General features: G+C 43.6%; 1 protein-coding gene across 3 annotated transcripts in view; it reads right to left on the reverse strand.

Moving 5' to 3' along the window:
* unc5b (unc-5 netrin receptor B) overlaps positions 1–22271 on the reverse strand; it is a 54507-nt gene extending 32236 nt beyond the window's left edge. For all 3 annotated transcript variants that reach the window (XM_063491248.1, XM_063491247.1, XM_063491246.1), the window contains exon 1: positions 21319–22271. In XM_063491248.1, the coding sequence (XP_063347318.1) occupies positions 21319–21406 (88 nt within the window). In that variant the 5' untranslated portion in view covers positions 21407–22271. The remainder of the gene's footprint in view (positions 1–21318) is intronic.
* Positions 22272–25304: the final 3033 nt, after the last annotated feature.

Genomic DNA, 25304 nt, shown 5'->3' on the forward strand with positions numbered 1-25304 from the left:
CTCTTGGAGCATTATGAAGACATGGAGCAGAAAGAAGGGTGACAGAAATAGAGCCAGTGAGGGAGAGAACTTAGGAAAAGGACGAGAAAATGGGAGAGATGGATGGTAAGTACAGGTAACCTCACTAATGTAAGGCAATGATGGAGGGAAAGGGCGAGGAGGAGGAGGGGAGAAAGAGGGAGATTAATGGCAGGCTGTAAATGGGTAGCCAAGCATCAGGAAAAGGAAGAAAGGAAAGAAGGAAGGAAGGAAGGAGGGAGAATATGTGGATGGAAAGAGCAAGGTAGAAAACGATGGAGAGAGATACAGAAACACTCCCTGGGTGCAGATCGAGAGCAACTCTTGATTGGTGTGAGTGTGTGTGCAAGGGTGTGTACATGCACTGAGCATTGGCTATGGTTGCCACGACTGCCAGCGCTGTTAGAGAAGCCTGCTGTTGTAATGTGTTGTGACAGGGGCTGATTCTTGTGACTAACTGCTTTGGCAGGAGAGCTCCTCTGTCATGCTAATGAACAGATGAGGAGATGAGCCGGATTGACAGCAAATCAACGGGTCACGCCGATGACCCTTCACGGCCTGAAAAAGGAGATTTTTAGATGGTCTATATGAAGACACCAGAAGATGCCGATATCCTCAGCGTGTACAGCGCCCGACACACCGATGCAGACATCTTCGCGCACAAATAACTACTTGCAAAGTGAGTGTGACAGAGGTGGCGACACATGGACAAACAAAGTGAAATGAAAAAAAAAACCCCAAAAAAACAAAAACCAACAGCAACACCTAAAAAGTAGAAGCGTGATTATACTCCACACAAACACCGGCAGGGTTGGCGTCACTCTGTTCCTTCATTGCGTCCCCTTGCATCAGAGAAATCCCTAGATGTGCAGTGCACAACAAGCAGCATGCTGTAGGATCGTCTGCGTGTAAGCTCGTGAGAGGCAGCTTTGTAAAGTTGCCAATGAAATTCTGAAAAGTAGCGTTCAATGTATATTCGAGGTGACGAAAATAGGCCTACGCTTCCAAAACGCACACAGAAAACGAACTTAGGGATCAAATTGCTGTTTAAATGAAGAGCTTGGATAACATGATTGAAAAACAAGCTTGGCTTAGACTAGATGTTAAAGTGAAAAACACAGATTACACGGGGAGACCAGGAAGTAGGCGAGGCGTAGTAAAGAGTGGGGCACTAATAGGCAGAAAATCAGTGCTGGAGAATACAGATGATGAGAGGTGATGCGGTGATAGCAGAAGAGGACAGATAGAGAGGCAGGAGTTAAGAGATGAGATTCAATCTCCTCACTCTGCAGAATGTCAGGGTCTTGCGAGCAAAAGTAGTCTTGCGCGTGAAGCTAATGGTTGTTTTATCCTTTTGATCTTTTCCCTTCATTCCCTTTATGCCCCGCTTCATCATTCTCTCAAGATACATTTCCCTGCCCGCCTTAACTCTGACCCAGTCGCTCAAATCAGGCCAGAAGACAAAAAAACCTAACAGAACTATTTTCTTTGCTCAACTAAAGGTATATTTCCTCTGCATATTTGTTAACTTAAAAAAAAAAAGAAACACACACAGACACACATGTCCATTTTGTATTTCTACTGTAGTTATTGTGCTACTTTTAGTTTTTTTTCCCTTTAAACCCAACAAGCAAGCAAGAAAATTGTAAGCCCAGAGGAAGCCAGACTTCACAAGGAAATGTGCAGGTCAAGATAGGAAGGGAAAAACACACCATACCATTTGACTGCCGGGCAATCTCAGCGCAGTGCAGCACCAACATATAAAAGTAAGAACTAAAGCAGAAGCATCTCACAGACTATCACTTTTGGCCAGGCCAACTTTTCTATATCTGGCAATCTCTGCTGCTAACAGATTGTGAAACAGTGAGAACTGATAACTCTGCATCGCAGCGAAGGGAAAACGGAACATTGGTGCATCCTGGGCAGCCTGTGCGCACGCGTCTCTGCTCTCCTCCACGAATCTAAATCTTGTTATGTTTCAGGTCAAAATATTGGTTCTTTCCCAAGTGTGATGAGTCAGCATTCACGCATCAATCATTCATGAGGCTTTGGTTGCTGCCTGATGTCAAAGTTTTTTTTTCTCTGCTCTTCTTTGCAGCTGCACACGCGTCCTTGACCCAAAGACTGGGTGGGGACTGGGATGGAGCGAAAAAGAGGGCATCGCGCAGCCTCGAGCCAGGACCTGTACTGTATGACTGGACTGGCAGGGATGGCGGTGATGGAGAGCAGCGATGGAGAGAGGATGACAAAAATCCCCTTGGCATAGACAAATAAAGTAGGCGGCTGTGAATGAGAGAGAAAACTTGCTTGTGCATGTGATGAAAAGCTGAAAGAGGGAAAGACGGACGGATTGAAGAAGAGGCAGAGTGTCACCCGCCAGACGCCCAGGGCCAGCGCAGACTGATGGTGACACTGAGTGGCCAGAGTGTGTGACACTGTGACAATAATGACGAGAGACTCAGGCCCGATTTCCACGGCTTCTCCTTCTTCTGTCCGTCCCTCCTCCTTCTGTTGCCCCCCTGCAGCGGCCAAGTGCTTTGATCCACACCCTGACTGTGTGTCCTACTCCTAGCCTGGGTCAAACCAAGCGGGCAAGCAAAGTTGCATAATCCCACAAACCCCGACTCACGTGGAAGTCAAAAAGTCAGCAAACAGCTTTTTTCTGACTTTTTCTTGAAGTTCAGAAAAGAAAAACTAAATTGACTGTGATAATGAGCTGTTTACAGCCCGTTCTCAATTTACAACACTTTACAATACTTGCTATGTCTCAAATTAGATACTTTGACACTTATTCATTATTTTTAGTGCATGAGTGAATAAGTGTAGCTATATGAAGTACACCTTGATGGTGTACTTATAACAGTCTCTCACTCTTTTCTTTTCACTAGTTTTGTTTATAAAAATAGATCAGCAAGAAAAAGGTGCTGCAGATTCACTGTTAGTGGCAGTAATCCTGCACAGGTGCAAACTTGATGTTGGGAGACCTTTATAACCCACTTCCACTTCAAGCTAATTGGTTTGAAGCAGCACTTATTGTGACAGACCGTCCATGTGTTCGCTTCCCCCCCTCAGTGGTCACCATACTCGCTAGCTAGCTAGCTAACAGTGGCAGATCCTTTTTCAGTCATTAGTGTTACATTTCTTGTAGTTTGGTGAGCAACTCGCTAAAAAAATCGATACGTATTTGTATCTTAATTTGCCATCTTGACTGTGTAATACTTTAGTATTACATGTACTCACAGGCTTCACAAGTTGCTCTTTAGAGCTAAACGCCAATAAGTACCTACAGTTATAAATTTAACACATTGATTTTTTTAATGTAGGCAATAATATCTATTTCATACCTTCAGTTTTTCAGCATTAGAACAGATCTTTCCGATAGTTGTTGAAACATCTCTCTCAAAGTGAAAAAGGGCTCTAGGTGTGCCACTGGGAGTCATCTGTAAGTGCAATATTTCATGATAATTGATTTAATGAATCCTTTGTTGTTGCACAGAGGAAACATTCATAGATGATCCAACCTCTGTGCAATATGCAATTTTCAAAAAACAATCCAATATTTAGGTGTGGACCAAAGAAGGGGAGTAACCTGAAACACTAGTACTGCTGTCCCCTGAAAGTGACTGGGACAGTGATGGTCTAAAGTTTCAAGAATATGCTTTAGTACCTGAACATACAGGAGAAGTGTGGGAGACTAATATAAAACAGCAGGGCTTACCTCACTCTCTCAAGGCCCTTAACCTCCCATTGCTAAAATGGAGCTGCTCAGCAGTCAACAAATCAGATTGTGTTTTATTGAGCCGCTTTCAGGTGTGAACATGTATAGATTTGGGAGGATACTGAAAATGGACCGCTCTAAGATGATGTTCTGGAGATGTTTAGCTGTTTGTCCAGGTGTTCCAATTTTGTCTTTGTTTTTTTAAATTTCAAACTCAAATTCGGCTCAAAGTTAAAGGCAATGACACGATTAAAGTATAATATTACACATGCCTGTTCCTAGTCCCCTTACCCTGGGTCCGTGCCAGTGGACAGGGGACATGTTGTCATAGTTCTAGTGAACAGCAGGGCATTAACTCTCTGTCCCAGATCCTAATGGCCCTGGCCTACTGAAACTCTCACAATCCCAAGGCCGCGCAGAGTCACGACTCTTCCTCTGCAACGGACTCCCAGCAGCATTGTTTTGTTTGCACTGTGCATTTTTCTGACCTGTGCACTTGTGTATGTTTTCAGTGTGGTCCTCGGTGCGTGCGGTCCAGCTAGTCACTTAGTGCTCTCTCTTCCCCCTCTCGCGCTCTCTCTCTGTGTCTCTCTTGGCTTCACCCAGACGAAGCCAAGGCAGCAGTGCTGGTTAAGAGGTTTGTGTATCCCATTAGGATGATGAAGAGGCCTTTCATCAGTACACTCCCTCCGGCCAGGCGTTGACAGGAGCTTTACCTCGACAAGCCTCTCAAACACACAGCTCGACATGAGACAGCACCCAGCGAAGAGGTCCGCAGGCGGTACACAGACTCACTGACAAACACTCACTGCTGCTGACAAATACAAATACGTACTTACGCACAAAGACTCTGGGCAGAAAACAAAACGGATAAGAGTGGAACACTTTGTTGCTAACTTTTCACTTTCAATCGTATATCCATTTCTAGCTAATACAGTTTCATGTGAGAGGAGGGGAGAACACGAGGAGATCAGAGAGGTAGAAAAGTCTCGACGAATTCTGACTTGGTGCGCCGATCTATTTTTAATCACTGCCGCACAAGGACTAATAGCGTAACGGCCGAGCAGAGCTCCGTCCAGATGGGCAAACTAATTTTTCAGGAGGTGAAGAGCGGGAGTAAAAAGACATATGAATGGATGAACACCAAGAAAAAATAAGAGAGGAACAGAAAAATGGAGAAAGACTGTTGAGAGGAAAAGAGGGAGTAAGAGACAGAGATTGATAAAGACAGAGGAGGGTGTGAGCAGGAAGGACAGACAAGCCACAGGAGCAAGATGACCTGGATTCATAGGGCCAGTATTGATTACTTAAGGATGAAAAGCCAAACAAAGACCCTGCTTATAGACTAGATAAATGAGCTCACGGCTAGAGAAGGTACAAAGACAAAACTAGGTGAAAGTACCAGAGAAAGGTATCTAACGCTTATATCTTAATGAGGTGGAAGAAAACCGAGTAAGCCACTTTATGCATGACTATGACTATGACTTGCAACACCGACAGAGAAAAAGTATGACAGTTAGGGCAATTAGCTGAATCTGGTGTCACATAAAAACAGGTTAAACAGGATTGCATATCCAGCACACAGGGGGCTGTGTGAAATTTTGCTCTTTTTTTGGGGGGGGGGGGGGGGGGGGGGGGGTTCATTCATGTACACAACAGCGAGTCTGGATTATTCTGAGATATCAGAGCTTAAAAAACATTGAGGCTACGCAAAGATATGCCATTAAAAATTTAGAGTAAATGTATCACAGATAGTAGAAAAATCTGTGCATCCTTCAGCTCAACACATCAGACACTTTCAGTTATGCTCCACTACATTTATATATTAGCAAATAAAGCTGTTTCTGCAGGAAAATTAAATAGCGTAGAAGGAAAACCCATCTACACTGTCACGTAGCACGTTTACACAAAAATAGATTCAAACAATAGAAATGCTTCAGCTGATTTTTTTTCCTCCCCTTTTTTGTCGTTTGTAACAAGCCGAAAGCCATAAACTCAACACTTTTCAAATGGCCAGCGAAAAGTTGCAGCATTAGCGCTGATTGTAATCACTTGATGAAGGTGGGTCCAGTACTCTGCTTTTATTCTCACAGCTGATTTTATAGCACTTTTTTCTTGTGGGAAAACAGCAATCTGTTGCTCCAGGAAACAGGTGTCAACCAGAACAGGTAAGTAAGCACTCGAGCTAAATGCTCTGCAGAACTGAGAAGAATAAGATCATTATTTTTAAGTTTTTTACTATGAGTAATTCCATGTGTCTTATAAGCAGCCGTGCGATCCTTTGTCTTTAAATAAGCACTGATTTTTGGCGGCTGGAAGGACCGTTTGAGTTATTGTATTCTCAAAGTATGCAGGGGTTAAAACATCATCAGCCCTAAACTTTCTCATTTCTGTGAGCCTTTGTAAGACTTCTTGCCCACAGAGCAAAAAAGGGGAAAAAAGTGTAGCTCTTGAATGACCACACTACATTGGAAACTGTAAGAATAGAACAGCTTAACCCTCACATGGTTGCGGTCAGATGGGTCATTTGTGAAGCACAATGGCAGTCTGCAAACATAAAGGTGTTTATATTTTTCCCAAAATTTACAATCTTTTCAGCATGAATGACTTCAGAGGTTCTATTTTTCACAACAACAAAGAAACAGCTTATAGTGTGTGTGTGTGTGTGTGTGTGTGTGTGTGTGTGTGTGTGCTATTCATATAGAGCATGGGCTGAAGTGCAGGTGAGAGCATGAGCCCGCCTGAGCAGACTACAGAAACGCACTGTGAGCTATAGTTTATTCTGTCTGGTATTATGAATTGCATTATATGCGGCACAATAAGGCTCGGGCTGATAGTTAACAAGCTAGCATCAAACCACAAACACACAAACAGGGAATGAGTGATGGGAATGAAATGAGACGCAGTGCGCGCAGCTGCTCTGCAAATGTGCGTGAAGCAGAAGTTAAGCCTGACACCATAGCTTTATTAACTCCGCAGCATTTGGCGGCTAGTTAATGAAATTCAATAATAATGGCGGTGTTTTGTCTTTTCTGTTATGCTTGTTCGCTCTGGCCCTGTCTTCGTAATGCACCAACCCTGCAAATTATTGGTGCTAATCTGTAGGTCAAAGGTCACAGCTTCCCGCTAACTCTTTATGCCAGGCTGCACTGATCAATATTCAACTGTTATTACAGTTGTGCTTCACTAGGATGTCACGCTACACTGAGAAAAACCTGCACACCTATAAAAAGTCTCTCGACACTTGTGGCTTGGCCTCACCTCCTCGTGACCCCTTGACCTCTCACCTTTTTGATGCATACGTCACAGGCAACTCTCAGGTTTCGGCACTCACGTTTTATCTGCATACGCATATAGAAAAGCAGCAGATCACAATCGCCATTTAATTACCCCAGCACAAAGCCTCGCTACTCTGTTTTCTCCCCATGAAATATTATAGCGCACACAGCTAAACTACTCTAAAAGTACAAGCACATTAATATACATTACACAGTCTCCAATCATTTTAATGGCTGTGGAGACACTGAAAGCAATCAGTGGAGCAAATAAAAAAGGGAGGAAAGAGGGACAGAAAGACACAGGGAAGCAGCAAAGTAGATGGGATGTGTACTTAAGGAGTGTGAAGATGAAACAGAGAAAGTAAGCTGAGCAGAAGAGGCAATTTTGGACAGCGTGACATTCATCATGCCGTCTTGTCTTAGACTCATCATACTCTGAGGTGCTCCATATAACAAGGTGTGGAGATCAATAGCATCCATTTACTGAGGTGCAGCTCATCTAATCATCTGGTGCTCTGCTGCCCACAAAAGGAGCTGTGACACACACCTGGGCCTCTAGAGGAGAACGAGTAATGAAATGTACACTGCAGCCCAGTCTATCTTCAAAGTCCCCCACAGCTAGCACAAACATAGCCCCCATGCCACCACTGCCTCACTTCCTTCATCTTCTCCACCTTCACATATGAGCAATAAATTCCACCTTGCTCTCCTCTCCGCCCCTCCCCCCAATCCACCCTTCACTTCGCTTTCTTATGCAGAGTCAAGTTTGGCCAAAGTTGCATGTTGTGTGGTCCATTAAGAGTCTGAGGGCTGTGAGACACAGACTCAAATACCCACAGCACTAAGCGTCTCTAAGTCATTGACAGAGCGCCTCTGGGTAGCATCGCAATAAGCGCTGTAAGTCCTGATTCCCATGTGAAATTTTATAATTCATCTTAATTGAGAAATTCAAGCAGGAAAAGGAGGGGTGGGGTGGTGGGCGGATGTAAAATGTGCAGGGTGTGTATTTGTGGAATTGGATGACACAGTGTGAACGATAAGGCAAGGGGATTCCTATTGCCAGATCATACTATTTGTCTATTATTTCTTTTGCAACGCTTATTTAAACCTTTTTTCCTTCCCTCTAATGGGCTTGGATGCAAAACAATCACACTGGATGCAAAATTGTTATACACAAAAGAAGCAGGCTTTATGTCATGATTCACTGTCAATTGGTTCATTTGCCACAACGACTAAATAAATTGACATAATTGTTGCAACTGAATGCAATATTTTAAGAGCAATGAAAATGAGATCCTCCGTGCTGCAAACATAATGAAGCCTGTATTTTGATCATCTGTACTCACTGTGATTTTATGCATGCGCTGTCATTTATTCAAGGGTTCTCTGGTTAAGATTACTGAGCTCAAAGAATGAGGTAAAAGGCAGATGGTGTTTAAACACCGTCTTAAAAATGGAGACTAAACATGGCATCGGAATATCAAATTGTTGAGCAACTTTCAGGCCAGTATGGTAGCACAAATACAGATGGAGCCGCAGCTTTGACTGAACGATCGCAGCCTTGCTTTAGGTAATTAGCAGAGAATTCAGGGTCTTTTTGTTTGCTCTCTTTATGGCTGTGTTTCAGTGTGAATAACCTCAAGAGCTTGCTTTTCTAGTGCTGGATGAATGCAGAATGTAGGACTTCAGCACTGGCCACCACTGTGCATTGCGTCTACTCCAACAGTTATATTAAAGAGTGCATGTTTTAAGAAAATGCTCTTCTGTATCGTCTGTGTTTGCTTATATTTTTATCCAGAGCCTTCGCTATCTAGGGCAGTGGTCAGCAGTTTTAATCAATTTTACCAGCACAGGAGCACTACGGCAGTCAGGAAATCCCAGCAGGACTGTGGGGAATGGACATAGCAATAATAATAACACAAAATCTAATCTGAATTATGCTCTAAAGAGATTAGGTCAAAATAATCCCCAGAATAAACACAAGAGGGGAGGAGGGGAGGTTGCTTGTGATCAAATGCCGGGAGGGGAGCTGCATCGCCTGTGTGTGGATGGTTTTATTCCTGATGGTGGGATTTGTGTTTGGTTGTGTTTGATTTTGGGTGTGAGAGTGATGATGGTGTTTATTTTGGGAAACCAGAGTGTGTTTAAGGCTCAGGGAGTTGCTTTTTATTAAAGTACGATAAACTGCTTCCCATTGACTGCTCAAACACAGGCTGATTCCTTCAGCGTTTTGGATTGCTGACCCTTTTTCGGGCGAGATGACAAAAAGTGAGGAAGTGCATTTCAAGACTTTATTAAAATATATGACCATTGCCAGTCATTAAAATGAAAAAAGAAAAAAAAAGACGGGAAAAAGGAGCAGGGATTGACAGGGAATAATAACACGGGGGCAACAGAATTAGTGGGGCCACGTTTAAGCTCAAACAGCAGATATTATGCAGCTATAAGAGGATGCAGGCCTTCCAGGAAGCTTAGCTCAACTAAAAATTAAGGAATAGTTTGACATTTCTAGAAATGTGGTGGGTGCCTAACAACAATGATGAATTACCGCTTCTGGCTAAGAAATTCCAGTTCCTGTATCTAACCACCTGTAAAATATTTCATTTGTAGTGAACAAACTTAATATAACTGTTGCTAACTGGTAAAATTTAAAAGTTTCAGTAGGAGTATCTTAACTGTGGTCAGGTTTTGCTAACCTTCTTTTGATGCTAGTGCATAACTGCGTTTACAGCTCCGAACTATGGCTCTTGCTCAGTTCGCAGCAGGTTGCAGTCGTGGCTCTTCCTGCACTGACTCTGTGTGGAGAGAGTTCAGAGATCAGAGCAGACAGGGCTGGGCCATGCCTCGAGGGCACTGACTGCCTTTCTGCTGAGCAGGCTATTGTCCGGCAGCTGCATGGCCACACCACTTCAGGCCTATTGAGCAGCTCTAGCTAGGTGCAGTCGAAGGGCCCCGGCCTATTGTCTGACGTCAGATCTGTTTGAGCTGCAGAAGAACGCTCACTTTATCTCCCAGTGAGTTCACAGAAAGAATTAACTCCCCATGAATGGAGGCGGATTCACACAAGTTGAAAAAAAGACACGTTAAACACATTCAGGCCAACCTCAGCTCTCAAACAGTGACCTCAGTAGAACCACACAGTATCACCTCTGTGTGGCTATTCAACACAACAATCAACATACTGAACAGAACACAGATTAGGCTCTAAAGAAAATGGGAAAAAAGCTCAAATTTAATATGACAAACACCTACTAGATTTAATACTTGGGCTATTTTCTATTTCCATCATTTCCTGTCAAATTAGCTGGTTTTATTTGTATTCACTCCTGTTGCAGGTATATTACAAAAAGCGATAAAAAACTAAAAAAACTCCCCAGCATAATGCAAAAATGGATAACAAGAGACTAGTTGCATTACAAGCAACTTAACGGTTTCCCAAAATACTGACAAAGTGTATGATCATGCAGGCAAAATGGCCATATCACACTCAGTAAAAAAAGCCATCTGGAGGCATCAGCACTTCTGCGAGCAGAATTAAGTCAAAGTGCAGTGACTTTCTCATTTAAAGTGCCTCCAAAGAGCCCCATTATTACCTTCCCAGAATGCAAATGTGCCTTGGGCCAATTAGAGGTTGAGCCAATACCAATGTAAGCCCATAAAAATCCACCCTTTCATAATCATTCAACAATATGACTCATGGGTAAGACTGGAACACTGGACTGTAAATGTGTCATGATTATGACTCTGTGCTTAAAATGAATGGAGGAGCTGTGTATTTCATTCCCACGGTACTGGAGCGGAGCCATGCATGTTTGGTGTCAGGGCTTCTAATGAAATAAATAGACTTGTGGTAGTACTTATTAAGCCTCCATAAGTGGCAGGTAAAGACAAGAGCCCTGCGGTGGATCAAAGGCAGTTAAATGTTTCTTTTTAGATCTCCCCTTATCAAGAGGTATTTAAAGGGAGGGGGGGGGGGTGCTTTTTTTTTTTGCTTGTGGAGACAGACGCCCTCATCCAGGATGTCTCTGTGTAATTACACGCCACAGAAGACCTTCATTCCTCTCCTCTTCACAGAGAGAGATGAAAGACAAGAGAGACAGAGGCATGTAATCGCTCCTCTAACTGAAAGAGGGGGAGAGGAGGTGAGGGATACAGAGAATAGAAGGACAAAAGGATGGTGAGTGGTGGTGGGGTTTTAATAAACCTCCTCTGTCTCTTGTTTACAGAGTCTCTCCTACCTCTCCTGAGTTCCCCCCTCTCTCTCGCTCTCTCACGCACACACACCCATACAGTCTCCCTTTGAGTGAGGCTTTCATTATTTTTAGAGTTGCCTGTTCTTTGCCTCGGGACAGATGTGTAAATTGTTGTGCTAATGTAAGGCCCACTGCTGAGAGCTTTGGAGGGAAGGAGATTTACACACTCCACACCACTGTATAACTGTCACTCACAAACTCACACTCACAAGAGCATAAAGACAGACGCCATGAGCGACAGCATGTCAGCGCACACAAACACACACACATACCCTCACAAGACCTAGTGCACACACACACACAGACGTGGGTGGACATTGACATGCACACATAAATGTTCTACTTCCTTTTGCCATTCAAAGTCTCCTAACCCAAATCTAAGAAAAAGACTCCCTCATCTCATCACAAAAGGACTTAAGAGCAGCACTTAAGTTTCAATCTGTCACTGTTTCACTGTAAAACTCTGATATTCTTCCACTGGAGTCACTATTTTCTCTACAAAAAGGAACACACTGGCAGAGTTGGAGAGTAACAGAATACATGCAATATATTAAAGTTATAAACATTTAAACTGAAACCGAAAGTGGGAATTTACTGATTTATCAGCCGGCCATCGGAATGAGTCGATATTTGTGCTGTTCGCCGCCATCAGTCGATCAGCAAATAAGAAGACATTCATCATCGTTCAAGGCAGTGTTGTCTGTTATCAGTTTTGCCGTCCTCCTATCGATCCTGCTTCAGGAATTTGTGTTTATTCAAAATGTGATTGATGAGCTGAAAGCCTTCAAAATGGCCATGTAATTAAACTTCATCTTCAACTTCTTTGTCTGCCTTAGAGAGGGAATAAATGTCACAATTACCATCTCTATACAAAGTGTGACTAGCTTAACTTTGGCTGAAATTGGAATATAGTTACTTTCTTAACATAAAGGGATTATTTTTCCACCTTGCACTATTCATCTAAAAGCACTTTCCCCATGAACTACCTTCTTAGCTGGTTTCCAGATCAGACTTACATTTCTGGGCATAGCAAGCTTAGAGATTGGTACAAAAAATGGATTTTGCTTTCTAAAGCTAATGTTCCCCTTTTAAATTCTATTAAGGCTTAAAGTTTCTCATGATTCAGGGCAATGGTTATTTTGAGAGACAAGCTGTAGAGTGTAGCTGCCTGAAAGCCATCACTTCAACCAATTTAAGTCACTAAACCAGATCTTCTTTTTCTACTTTTAGCTGCTCAGCTGCTGATGGACGATCACTAGCATCCTCCTCTGTCACACCAACCCTCTGCATGTCTTCCTTCACTACATCCATGAATCTTCTCTGTGGTCTTCCTCTTTTTCACTTGCCCCGCAGCTCTATAGTCAACATCCTTTGTCCAGTGTATCCACTAGCCTCCTCCTCTGCACATGTCCAAACCATCTCAGCCTCGCCTCTCTAACTGTGTCTCTCCAAACCGCTCAACCTGAGCTGTCCCTCTGATGTACTCATTTCTAATCCTGTCCATCACTGAAACAGATCTCGTGGTCGTGTTTGCGGTTGTGGTTGGTGCTTTTGGTCAATGAAATTCTAGCTAGCAAGTATCCCTGCCTGTGGAGCACAACCTAGTCCGTGCAGAAGTAGCCATATGTGGCTTTTTCCATATATGGTTACTTTTATTCAAAAATAAATAAATAAAAATGATATCGCAACAGTAAAAATGGTAAACTGCAACTCAAAAGCTTATATTTAACATTTCTAATCCAACAATCTGAACATCATAATGTCATGTTGTGATGTTATGACAGGAAATTGTGCTCGTTTCTTGTGCTAAGCTATGCTAACCAGCTGCTGTCTTTATCTTTACACTTTTGCACAGACATGAATCATGCTATCTGGTTTTCAGGAACACTGCATGCACAGCTTGTGCATTTCCTAAAATCCTGGTAACTGTTTTTTTCTCCTGTAATTCATTTATCAAACAAAAATCCAAGGCAAAACACAGCTAGCTTCCTGGGAATTTACTGCTTTTTTTAAGCCATTGTTTCCTGAATATGACAACACAAGTGATTTAAAGACAGCCCCTTGGGTCTGAAACTTTGGAGTGACGATTTTCAAAATTATGTTTATTTTTTTTCCCCTCATGGTCGCAATCTCTATTTCTCTCCATCATTCTGTCTGTCTAATGGCACCGAGGACTGTGAGGTGCTCCAAACAACCCATCTGTCCATGGATCTGCCCGTCCGTCTGTCTGTCTGTCTGATTCGCCACAGGTATGTCTGTCTTTCCCTACATGATCCACGCTTCTTTCATTAAGCTGCACAAGTGAAGACCAGGAGCTGGCTGCAGCGTGAAGGTTGAAGCTATAGACACAGAGAGACACTGCTCAGTGTTTAATGATCCACTGTAACTATACCTATTCATCTCTCCCAGCAGAGCAGAGAAACGCCATAGAAATGGACCTCTGCTGACAATACTGCATCATGCTAAATCACAACTCTTCACTCTGCACGATATGAAACATGTCCCTCCAGCTGCTTAAAAATGTTCCTTTAACATGAGGCAGCACAAGGTAAGATTCAATAAAAAATTACCTAAAGAAGCAGAAGCAGTTTAAAAGAATAGCGTCAGACAACAACAAAAAACAGAAAAAAAAGTGTCCGCCACTGCACCACTTCCACATGAACCAATCAAGCAGAAACTTCAAGCTCACATCTATCCCCGATCGATAAACATCTATATAGCTTTCCTTTGCTTGTGTGAGGAGCTTTCTCTACCTGCTGTACTTATAGGCACGCAGAAACAGAAACGCACACACACGCACACACCAGGTCTTGTTGCTGAGAGGATTTGAGGCAAGTGAAGCCGAGCAGCGGAGTCAGAACAGAGACACCCAGAGTTAATGAACCCTCACCAGTCAGCATGGCTGTCCATCTGCTTTCATTATCCCCATAAACAGAGAGCAATGGGCACTGCACAACCAGCCAGCAACACAGACCCACACGCAAACAGCACATCATCATCCTAAATATCCCACGTGAATTATGAGGTTTGCGCTCTATATGTGTGTGTGTAGGATTGTGTGTTGCGGGGAAAGGGAAGGGGCTCGTATGTAGATTATAAAGCCCATGCGGCGTAGCCGAGCTCACCACCTAATCTAAGTGGAGTTGCGGGGAGAGGTGAGCACGAGGTCGACTGTTGAGCCCATCTGGTCAACAGCAGGTAAGAGGCTTGAAACACACACCCGCTGACACACTTGATGCAAGTGTGAGCCCATACACTTAAATCTAACCTTAATTACATGCATGTACATCTGCCACATTAGATCAGCGCTCGTCCCTCCACTTCGCACATGGCACCCGTTTAAAACGATTCCTAACTCTTCGCCGGCTCATGCCTGGTAGCGTTTTGTAGCATGCGTCGCATAACACCTGGCGCGGTGAACGCACCGGGAGAATAAACCAGGTTTCCTCCTGTGCAATCAGAACGGCTGCCAGAACAAGAGAGATGAGTCTGTGCACGAGCTGTGCGCTGATTGAAACCGAGGAGTGTGACCCCACTGTGATCCATGCAGAAAAGGGAGTAATACCTAAGTAATACAGTCGCTTTCCCATCGTCTGTGCACCCTTTTGCACATACGCACACCCACGCCAGACACACAAACCGAGCCAAGATGTGCCTGTCAGTGCTTGATTAAGACCTGCATCCAAGGCGAGAACAGAATCTTTACTGTGTATTGGAGGCTCTCAGTCAAAGCCTCTAGAGGAGAAGTAAGAATTAAGTCCTGGAGCTGGAGACATGTGGAGGAATTAAAGGGTGGATGAGGCCAGATCTCATTCTTTCACTCTTCTCTTTGCTATGGTTGCAATCCAAGAGTGTCAAAGCAGAAACGGGGATTACTGCAGCTACTGTGGCTGTTTGTGTGAGCCTGCATATCTTTGAAGGCTGAAGATAGATTTTGCATGGCAGACCTTTTCCTTTAACATGGACTCGAAAGATCCAACGCAAGGAAGGAGAGGATAGCAAAGAAATGGATGGAAAAGAAAAATCTGAGATAGAAGTGAAGAAGAGAAATGAAGAGGCAGGCAAAGAAAAGACAAAAAGGAGGTAAAGGGAAAGCACAATGAATGTCTGGGTGCACCCCTGTTGACCTGCGGTTAGGAAGCCAATCACAGCCTCATTACTGACAGAGGCAATGGGCTTAAGAGACAAACATGATGCTTTAACTCCGCAACAGCCGCTATGTTAAATAACAGCAGCACACTGCTGACATGCAGCCAATCACACAAAATCCATCAAGCCTCCTCTCTCCCCCCCCCCCCCCCCCCCCCCCCCACTACACAGTCACAAATACACTCATTAAGCATCATTCGCCTTGATTTAAATCAGAGAGGAAGAAAAAAAAAAAGCAAGTTTGAGTCCTGCTGTTGCCTAGCTGAGCGCCATGCAGACAGAAGGACGCAGGATCATTTCCGTTCCCTTTCTCAGCCGGAGATATGCACACGTACGCTCAAATACGCCCATCTCCCCGGGGAGGTCTATGTGTCATCCCCTTACTTTAGACACACCAGCTGCTTGGTGTGTGTGCTCTGCAGTGTTAAGAGCCCCTTCCTACTTCGCACAAGCCCCCAGTGGCACCCACATCCACTTACACATAGGCATGACAAAGCTCCCCTCGCTCCCCTCTTTCACCCACCCTCGACAACTCAAACACCCCCCACATTCATAAGTACCTCGAGGGCAGATGGGACCCTAATAAGCGTTACACTCAAAGAAATGGGATTTTTCACACTGCCTTCTAAAGAGCAATTCCCAAACTCTGCCAGAAAGCTGGCTACAAAAAAGAAAAAAAAAATGATGGAGTGAGAGAGATATGGATGACAGAGGTTGGTATATGTGAGACTATAAACCTATAAATACGCCTGATGAGACTATCAAGAAACTGAGGGAAGAGAAAGGGGAAATGGGGACAAGTGATAGCAGTTATTAATGACGGTGTGAAGGAATGTAGCTCCGTATGCCAAATTCATTTAAGAAACTAACACAAACTCCATCGCCTCTGTAATGCAGCACATTTCCTCTAAGGATGGAAAGTGTATTAGTAACACACTTTAAGCAGATTTTTTTCTCTCCCTCCAGTTAGCCAAGCCCACATGACACACACTGATACAAACAGACGCAAACACAAGCATTAACAGATTGGCTGTGGTCTAAGCCCTGAGTGGACTTGGCTCAACTGCGTTTAGAAAACAAAACAGCCTCTGCTAAGAAGATGAGGAGGAATCTACATGGGCTGGAAAAAAAAACCCCTCTATTTAAGAGCACATGCAGAGTCTTGGAAAAAAAAGCACAGCCAATCAAATGCTCACACTGCCTCTGATCTATGGACCTCAGAGCAACCGCTCTTACCGTGTGTGTGTGTGTGAGGGGGGTTTCTCTGGATCAGGACTGACCTCCCGTCGTGAATCCTGATCCTATTGGTCACGACTCTCAGAGTGCTGCTGAGATCTTAAATGAAAATTCCTCCACTAACTCACTCACTCCTCCCAAGTGACCTTGCATGTCTTTCAGTATTACACGCAAAAAATACCAAAACAAAAAACGGCGCCTCTTTATCATTTAGAGGATGTGCATCTGTGTTGCATTAAACGGGTGCGTGTGTGTGGGTGTGAGTGCGTGGGTGGGTGGGTTGCTCTCTTTTTTGACGTTTAAAGTCAGTGAGCACGTCTCAGTGCATCAACTGAAGGGAAAATAATAATAAAAAATAATAAAAAAATAAAAATAAAACAAGTAGGTGTGTTACACTTTACATGCACAACGCACGATTAAGTGTAACATACCCCTAAAGCCACTTACATGCATCTATGGCTTCTGTTGAAGTTGGGAATAAAAGTGTGTGTGTGTGTGTTCTTTTGCTGTCCCCTTTTACCCCACACAAAGGGGCAGAAAAGGCTTTCTGGAGACTCCTATTCATCTAAAGCACAATGGAACCCCACAGAGGTTTTCTTCCTGTTTCCCTGTCCGCTCCACCCATCTCCCCCCACAGGCCAGGATGGAAGAGCAGGGGGTACCCTGTCCTGCAGGCAGAACAGCAACTCAGCTCCCATCTGCCACCAAAACTATCCACCCCCAGTTTCTCCATCCATCTATCCATCCATCCATCCATCCTCCTGTTTCACTCCAACGTCTATACTGAGACAAAGTATTTTATATACTTTTTGACAGAATAAAATTCAACTTTACTCATTATTTTCTGAGAGTACTACCAAGACCTTGCAATGAGCAGCTTGTTCAAAAACAATTTTTTTCAGATTTGAAACCTCAAATGTTTGAATTAAATGAAACATTCCCGTATTTCATTGCGCTTTTATATGGAGGCAAACAGGTAGGAGGCACCATCTGCTGTGAGATAAACAGGACGCTTCAAAACCAGGATCCACAAAGACAATACATGATACATTTAAATACCTTCAGCTCGTGAAAATTACACTATATTGGTGAGCTTTTCTAAATAGCGCACAGATTGAAGAGGTTGGTGTAGGCTCAGCAATATTGATTAAAGCATTATTACCACAGACTTTGAAATACACTGAGAGCACATTGTATTTGCAGAAATAATGACCTGTGCTTGAAACCATATTCGTCTCAAGACAGCCAGTCTGTGCTCCAAACTTTCTCCTGCTACTAATTTCTCTTTACATTCTTCATAGTCAGCTCCCTTCTCCATTTACCTTGCTGTTTTGCCCTCCTACAGAACTCTTGCTGCTTGCTGCAGATTTATGGTCTGGTCTAACATGCGCAGTATTGGCAAAGCATTAAACATGTCTACTCTTAATACTGTGTGCTCTCTCCATCGATAAGAGCCTTAATAAAAACATCCCCCTAGTGGATTTGTGTGTCTCTTTCCACTTTCAATCCTCCACCACCCTCCCTGACAATATCCTTCTTTCTTAACCACTGTTTCTTGTGTTGCTTTGCTAACTCAAAGCGTTTCCTTGCTTGCTTTCCCTGCCAGCCTTCTCCACCGATGTCAGCCCCCACTCCACCACCTCATTGTCTGGCCTGTGCCAGAGGTGTAATGATGCTTGAATGCCACTGCTATGGAATTTTTCGTCTTCACTCTTTTCTCATAAAGGATATTTAAAAGGCATGCCCTGAGATCAATCTGTCTCAATGTGCCTCTCGCAGATCCATTTCTCTTCCATTTCTCCTTTCTGTTTTTCCCCTCTTCGCTTTCAAATGGACAACATTACCCCGCGTAACCTCTCTCTGGTTTGGTTCACACGCATCATCGCCAACAGCTCCCAGCTGCAATTGGCACACTTGCTCGAACTGCACCGCTCTCGTCCAGTCTATAAATGCACTGCCGGTGCCCTAAAATCCTTCACTACCTCCCGGAGCCATCCGGGTCACTTACGCCAATAGGAGACGAGCAGCCATTCTCCTCCCACTTCTCTCTCTCTCTCCCCTGCCGTCTCTGATGTCAAAAAATTTGAGCATCATAAGCACATTTTAAATATTAACAAAGACCACTTTGCACGTATGAATAATACAGCAGGGAGGCCAGTGGCTGGCCGGCGAACCGATCCCCTGCCGCCCCACGGCCGTAAAACTAATGCACTGCCTGGGGCCAGAATGGGGCCTGATCTGGTCTGGGAGCAGCACGCGCCCGTGGAGCTCGACTGGCCCGTGGCCTGGCTCGAAGAGAGCTGTCTGTCTGTTTATTTATCACGGTGCCCAACCACCTGTCCAGATCTCTGCAGATGCAACAGCCTGGCAGCACTCTTGTTATGACTACATGTTTCAGAGACTCTTTAATCTAATCTGACATCTCAATCTGTTGAGCGTCTTTGAAGCCAAATCTACTTTGGTGTTTGTTTGACGTTAGCTTTGTTGTCACATTCCTTTCTTTCCGTGTGTCTAAATCTCACAACGGAAATGTCAGAGAATTACAGGATTTTTCTGGCCACTTTGTAAAACAGGGCAAACCCTCCCCACCAAAAAAATGTACTTTACAACCTCACATATAATTTCAAAGAATGTGACTCTTCTTGGAGCTACTGCACTGTCATTCCAGACAGGAAGACTCCCACACTTAACACAAATGAGACAGCACTTTTTGTGAGAGTGTCACTATTCATCGCGTCCTCTATGGGAGTGTCTGACATGCCACGCTTGCTAACTCGGAACACTTGACTGCCCCTTTGCTACTTCCCTAGCCTTACGCACTCTTCTCCTTTCTTGACCTCCCAGTCTGCACAGTGGCTTCATGTGGACTTACTGGACATCTGGTCATCTCTGGGTCACAAACTGTGCTCGAAACACACCTCACGTATGTCAGTTGGGTTTTTTTGTAATTGTGCTAAAATCATTAATAATAAGACACATCAAGAGAGGCGCTGGACAGCAGGCTAGTTACTCCAGACAAGTTTTCCTGGCAGGCTTGGTAATTAATGTATATGTCAACACAGAAAGAAGAGCACCACAGCAGAAATGTGAGCTCAGCACATCCACAATACAGGCATAAAACAGAGACGTGAGGGATCTGGGGGGGAAAGCGGCAGAGGTAAGGTTTAAACACAATGGGAGAGAAGATAAATGCAATCTGTCTGTTCCATCATGCTTTCCCTAAATATATCCCTGCTTTCCTTTCTCCCAGACAGAAACTTTACTGGGGCACACTGTGCTATTGTCCCCTGGTGTCCCCCTCCTCTTGGTTCTGCTCCCCTAACAGGACCTCATTGCAGTCCTCAACTGTTTATATCGACATTTCTCATTTCTCATGCAAGGATTTCAGAACAGTCCGCAATTTTAATAAACGTAAGCTGCTTTTCTGCTCTGCCTGTTCAGGGAATAACACACACACATGAGGACCTTGGGAGGTATGGTATGAGTGGGTGGGTGGAGGTCTTATTGGCATTCAAATAAATGGTCACATTCTTGGCAGACAGTCAGTGTATCTTCCAAAAGATTACTGTTGCCATCAAGTTAAAAATCTGAGTTCTTCCCGGGAGGGTCTTATTTACTCACTGAAGAGGTTTTTAGCAAAAAAAAAAAAAACTATACAGAATCTGCACGCATTGTTGTCCGCATTGTTCTTTTTATTTTTAGCCTACTGTAAAATGAGCTTAATCCACAATCCACTAAACCCTCAGATTTCTGCCTTGTATTTCAATCTGATCTGACAGTGGGTGCTGAGGAATCGTTCAGAATCTCCTACCACTCGGCTTCACTGAAAGGAATCATTAATCTAACACTAGAGATGTGAAGTGTCCCCTCGGTGTTCAGGTCCTGTCCCATCAGCTCACCAGCACTGACCTGTCCCGCCTGCCAAGAAATTTCATCTCCATGAAAGCTGGCTGCAGTCTTTGATGGCATTAACACTGAGCAATCCACTGATAAAAGTCTGCTCTGCCACAATCAAAGCCTGTGCTCTTCACTCTGCAAAAGGTTGTCTAATAAAATAATAATTAAAAAGGTATAAATCGTTTATGAGGACAAGTTTAGCATTTCAAAAACAACTGGCACACCCAGGCTTGAAACAAGGGCCACTAAATTTAGCCGCTATATCTTGCAAAGAGAATAAAGAAAGAAAGAAGGAATCTCTTCCCCCTGAAGCACTACAAGTGTTCTGTCTTACTTTTCACGGGGCTTTGCTTTTTCTTTTTGGAGAGGCCAAGAAGGCATGGAGCAAAACCTTAATTACTCCCTGCGCACCAGGGGAGTTTGATTTTTCCGCTCCAAGAAGAAAGGAGAGCTCTGAGCTCAGGTCTACTGTAAGACTGAACGCTATGCTGTGAATAAAAAAAAGTCCTCGTCAGCAGGTGATCCCAGACCCCTGCACAGCTCACACATTAAATAAAATAAAATAAAATAAAAAATTCCATAGACCAGTAGCTGGGGTCTGAAGCAAACTTTGAAGTTAGACACTTTTAGTAAAACACATACAGTTTATACAATCTTCAGTTTTTTCATTTAAGTTGTTTTAAACTAATTTAAAAACACGTTGTGTGTGTGTGTGTGTGTGTAAACACAGCAGTTATTACAGTACAAACTGATCTTTAATTTCACTTACCAGTAGCGGACACGGCAAATCCCCCAAGCAGGAGGAGAAGAACCAGAGGACCGAGACCTTGGCCACGCTGCATCCGCACAGAGCGCATCTTTCCCGTCCAGCCGTCGTGAAATGTCCCGGATCGTCCACGCAGCGTAACCTGCGGAGCTTTTAATACACCGAGTGGCTTTTTGTCCGGAAAAGTCTTTACCCCCAGAATGGTTGCGCGGGGAAGAGTCACACACCAGCGACTCCAGTAATTGAGTTAGAAACCGCTGTTTTTGTAAATACTTGACTCCTGACTGTTGACGCAAACGGCAAACGGCTCAAATCACATCCATCACCGAGCAGCTCGAGAACGTCTGGGAGAGGTTGAAAGGGCGTAATTTCCATGCGTAATTAAAGTTTGAAGAGGTCCGCAGATGTCAAGCTCTGCTCAAATAAAGAAACGATTCATCGTGACTATTCCTGGTAGACTTCATTGCCAGCTCCACTATTTTGGGAGCCGTGAGCGCAGAGGTGCTGCGAGAGTCACCGAAAAGTTTGACGCATCGCTAAATGAAGATGTCAAATTAAACGACAGAGTCTGGGAGGAGAAAAACCCCCCCAAAACACAAAGTAGCACGGGGGTAGGTAATTCTGTCAGGTAACCGCCAACACCAAAGTCCGAACTCCCGAGTTTGTGCTGGGCCCCTGGGTGTCTTGTCTCGTCCCCGTCCGCAAGGTGTAAACATGAGCACGGGGATCAGCGCCAGCTTCACAATGCCAGCCTCCGGACTACCAGTCCCAGCCCGGCCAATCACATATTATCCTCCTCCTCCTCTCAGAATGAAGGCTGAACAAGTGAAGGTAAAGTAGTGGCAAGCGAGGAGGAAATAGATGCGAGGGGAGAGATAGAAAACACGGATCAGCTCTGGATTCAGCAGGAGTCCTTCTGCTACAAAATGAGGTTGAGCTTGTGAGTTTACTCACATCTATTTATCTATCTATCTATCTATCTATCTATCTATCTATCTATCTATCTATCTATCTATCTATCTATCTATCTATCTATCTATCTATCTATCTATCTATCTATCTATCTATCTATCTATCTATCTATCTATCTATCTATGTTTACTCTGAAAATTGAACAGCTCACAGTCTCCTTTCCTGTTGCTGTCCATGAAAATGTTCCTGCAGCAGCAGCAGTCTTTGGCTCATGTGTAGATTATTTCTCGTCAATCCCCTCTTTCCGCATCCATGGGTCATATTTTACTCTCAGCGTCCACAAGAGAGCACCCTTTCATAAACGAGACCATCTGCGCCCAGGACGAGAGCTGACCGGGTCTTCTGCGGTACACGACTGTGTAAAAGTCGCTTTCTGTGCGACCGAGTGGCGTCGATAAGTGCATTTCTTGGACATTAAAACTGGGTGTTATTGTTGATTATTCTTGTAAAGCAGTGACTGAGCAAATAGGTACAACTAAAAACTTCAGCTTTCCATCATCTGAGGCATTATTTCATTTTTAGTATAGTTACCTTTCTAGGGGTCACCTGCCAATTTAAGGCCTTACCTGGCTGGAGTTTTACCTTCTCCTCCTTCTGTGTTTTCAGTCTTAATTGCATGTTTGTTTGCCCTGCCCATGAGATTTTATTGGTGACAAAGCTCCACAGCATTGGATTTTAGAAAGTTTATTTTCACTAACAGGTCACATGATGGAGAGGACAAATTAAATGGAAATCCAGAATAAATAAGTGCATGAGGGCTCGTTCAGTAGTTTGATTATGTTATGTGGCCTTCACAATCACTAGATTTCAGTGCAGTTGTGCACTAATGGGAAATTAGGGCTCAACAGAAACATCTTAAGATACAATCTTTTGGACGCGCACCAGATATTCTGCTGTATTTGAGAGTGGTTGATGCTGTTCTGCAAACCTAATGTGTTTCTTTCTTGTGTCACCTGCCTGTTGTATGGTTTGGTGAATAAAAGCAGAAATGTATTATTATGTTTTTTTCTAAAAATGTCACAGATTATTACTTTGCGCCTTTCTTCAACGTCACTCTCTGTGAGCAGTATCGCTGTCTGGCTCGTGGCTAATGTTCATTCCCTCTGTACTGACTCACGTTGATGTTCACTGAGGGGAAGGTTTATCCCGGCATGACTCGTACCTTGAGATTAGACATACTTAAATGTAAAATGCTGAAGAATAAATAAGATACATAAGAGTTTCAGAGTAAAGCCCGGAGTTTTAAGCACGGGGTGAGACAGACAGAGAGCCAATATGCCGCTGAGCCCAGCGCGAGGCCATTCTCTGAGATGTGACAGTAGCTGGCAGCAGAACAGCATTGCTGTACTTTGCTCAAATCCAACTTCAAAGGTCATAATCCATCTGGACAAGTGATGACTCCCAATGCCTCCTTCCTCTGATGACAATTATGCTGTTTCATAAACACAGAGTACACTCTGGATTATTTATTTATTCTCCGTGTCTTTACTGTGACTGGTGAGAGAGTGAGAATGAGAGAGGTAGGATGAGAGCGACACAGACAGAGATGGAGAGAGAGAGAGCTGCTGATAGACACAGTAAGAGCAGGAGAGGTTGGGCGTGAAATGGATTTTGCAGGTTGTGTTTGAGGCAGATCTTGATCGTGGAGCTGCAAATGCATCTTCTGTTTACATGCCCGTGCATGCTCTAGCTTCTGATTGTGTTTCTCTAGTGTTTCTTCACTTGCCTGGTCCTATCACATAACAGCTATATGTGCTGCATTATGGATATATACAGTATATTTGAATGACACAGTGACCTTTAATTTTCAGATCGCTTTAGCGGCAACCCGCACTTGCACTTTGAGGTGAGGAGCTCATTTGACAGTTTTCATGGCACATCCACCTTGATGAGGTTATGCCGGATGTTAGCGTTTTGCAAACTCTAATTAGACAATTTGCCCTCTCTTCCTTTTCCTCCAATTATTACTGCAGTGATGATAAAGTTGAACTTGTCATAAGTTATTATTTTGTTTTGCCCTTTGCTAAGACTAATTGAAGATATAAGTCAAGGGCATCCAGTGGAAAACTGGAGAAGAAAGCTCGGGAAATGGAGAGCCATAATCAGGTAGGATGGAACTGATATGCTGTAAACTGCAGAGAAGAGGAGACAATATGAAGCTAGGCTATTATTAAGGCATAATAGGTTATCCTCCGAGGACTTTTTAGCACCACTGACTCTCTGTTGCTTTGCGTTGCAGGACTGACATAAAAAGGATCAAACTGCCTATCTCTGTAAAACAGAGGGGGGGTCTAAAAATAGGAGACATGCTCTAGAAGTAGCTGTGGAGATAATTGAATATTATTTTCAGGAATGATTAAGTTGACCTATCCAGTAGACTAATTATTTCTTGCAGGCCAGAGGAGAACGTGTTTAATAGATTTGGGTAGCAGTGAATAAGGGAAAATAAAGCAGCCAGTCTGTAGACTTTCTGCTGACCGGATACACAGTGTCTGTGGAAAAATGAATAATACCCATCATTAGAGCTTGGCTTGGGGAATGATCACAGATTTTTCTTGCGGTATTTCCAGGATGGTGTCCTCTGTCGTTTCAGGAAGCAATGTCCTAGTTCTTCTAGATCGGTGGTGGATAGTTTGTGTGTGCATTTCTTCACCACTATATCAACTGTAAGTACAGTTTAATTATTTGAGTTTTGATTAATATTAATCAAAATTAATTAATATTATTGGACACATATTCGCTTGATTGTTAAATTGCACACTTTTTTTACCCCCCCCCCCCCTACATTTATTTGACAGCTGGTGTTGGTGTTGGATGTAGTTTGCATATTAATAATCTCATTCAAAACATTTTGCACAAATGGGGCACATAAAAATATGCAATATATGGGACATATGAATAGATTATGCATTTCCACAAGCTGAACATTAAATGCTTTTTAAATCATGAATAATACATTATACAGTACACTGTACAGTAATCCATCCATCCAATTTCTTAACTTCTTATGCAGTTCA

Source organism: Pelmatolapia mariae, linkage group LG13, assembly GCF_036321145.2.
Source record: "Pelmatolapia mariae isolate MD_Pm_ZW linkage group LG13, Pm_UMD_F_2, whole genome shotgun sequence".
Taxonomy (NCBI): Eukaryota; Metazoa; Chordata; class Actinopteri; order Cichliformes; family Cichlidae; genus Pelmatolapia; species Pelmatolapia mariae.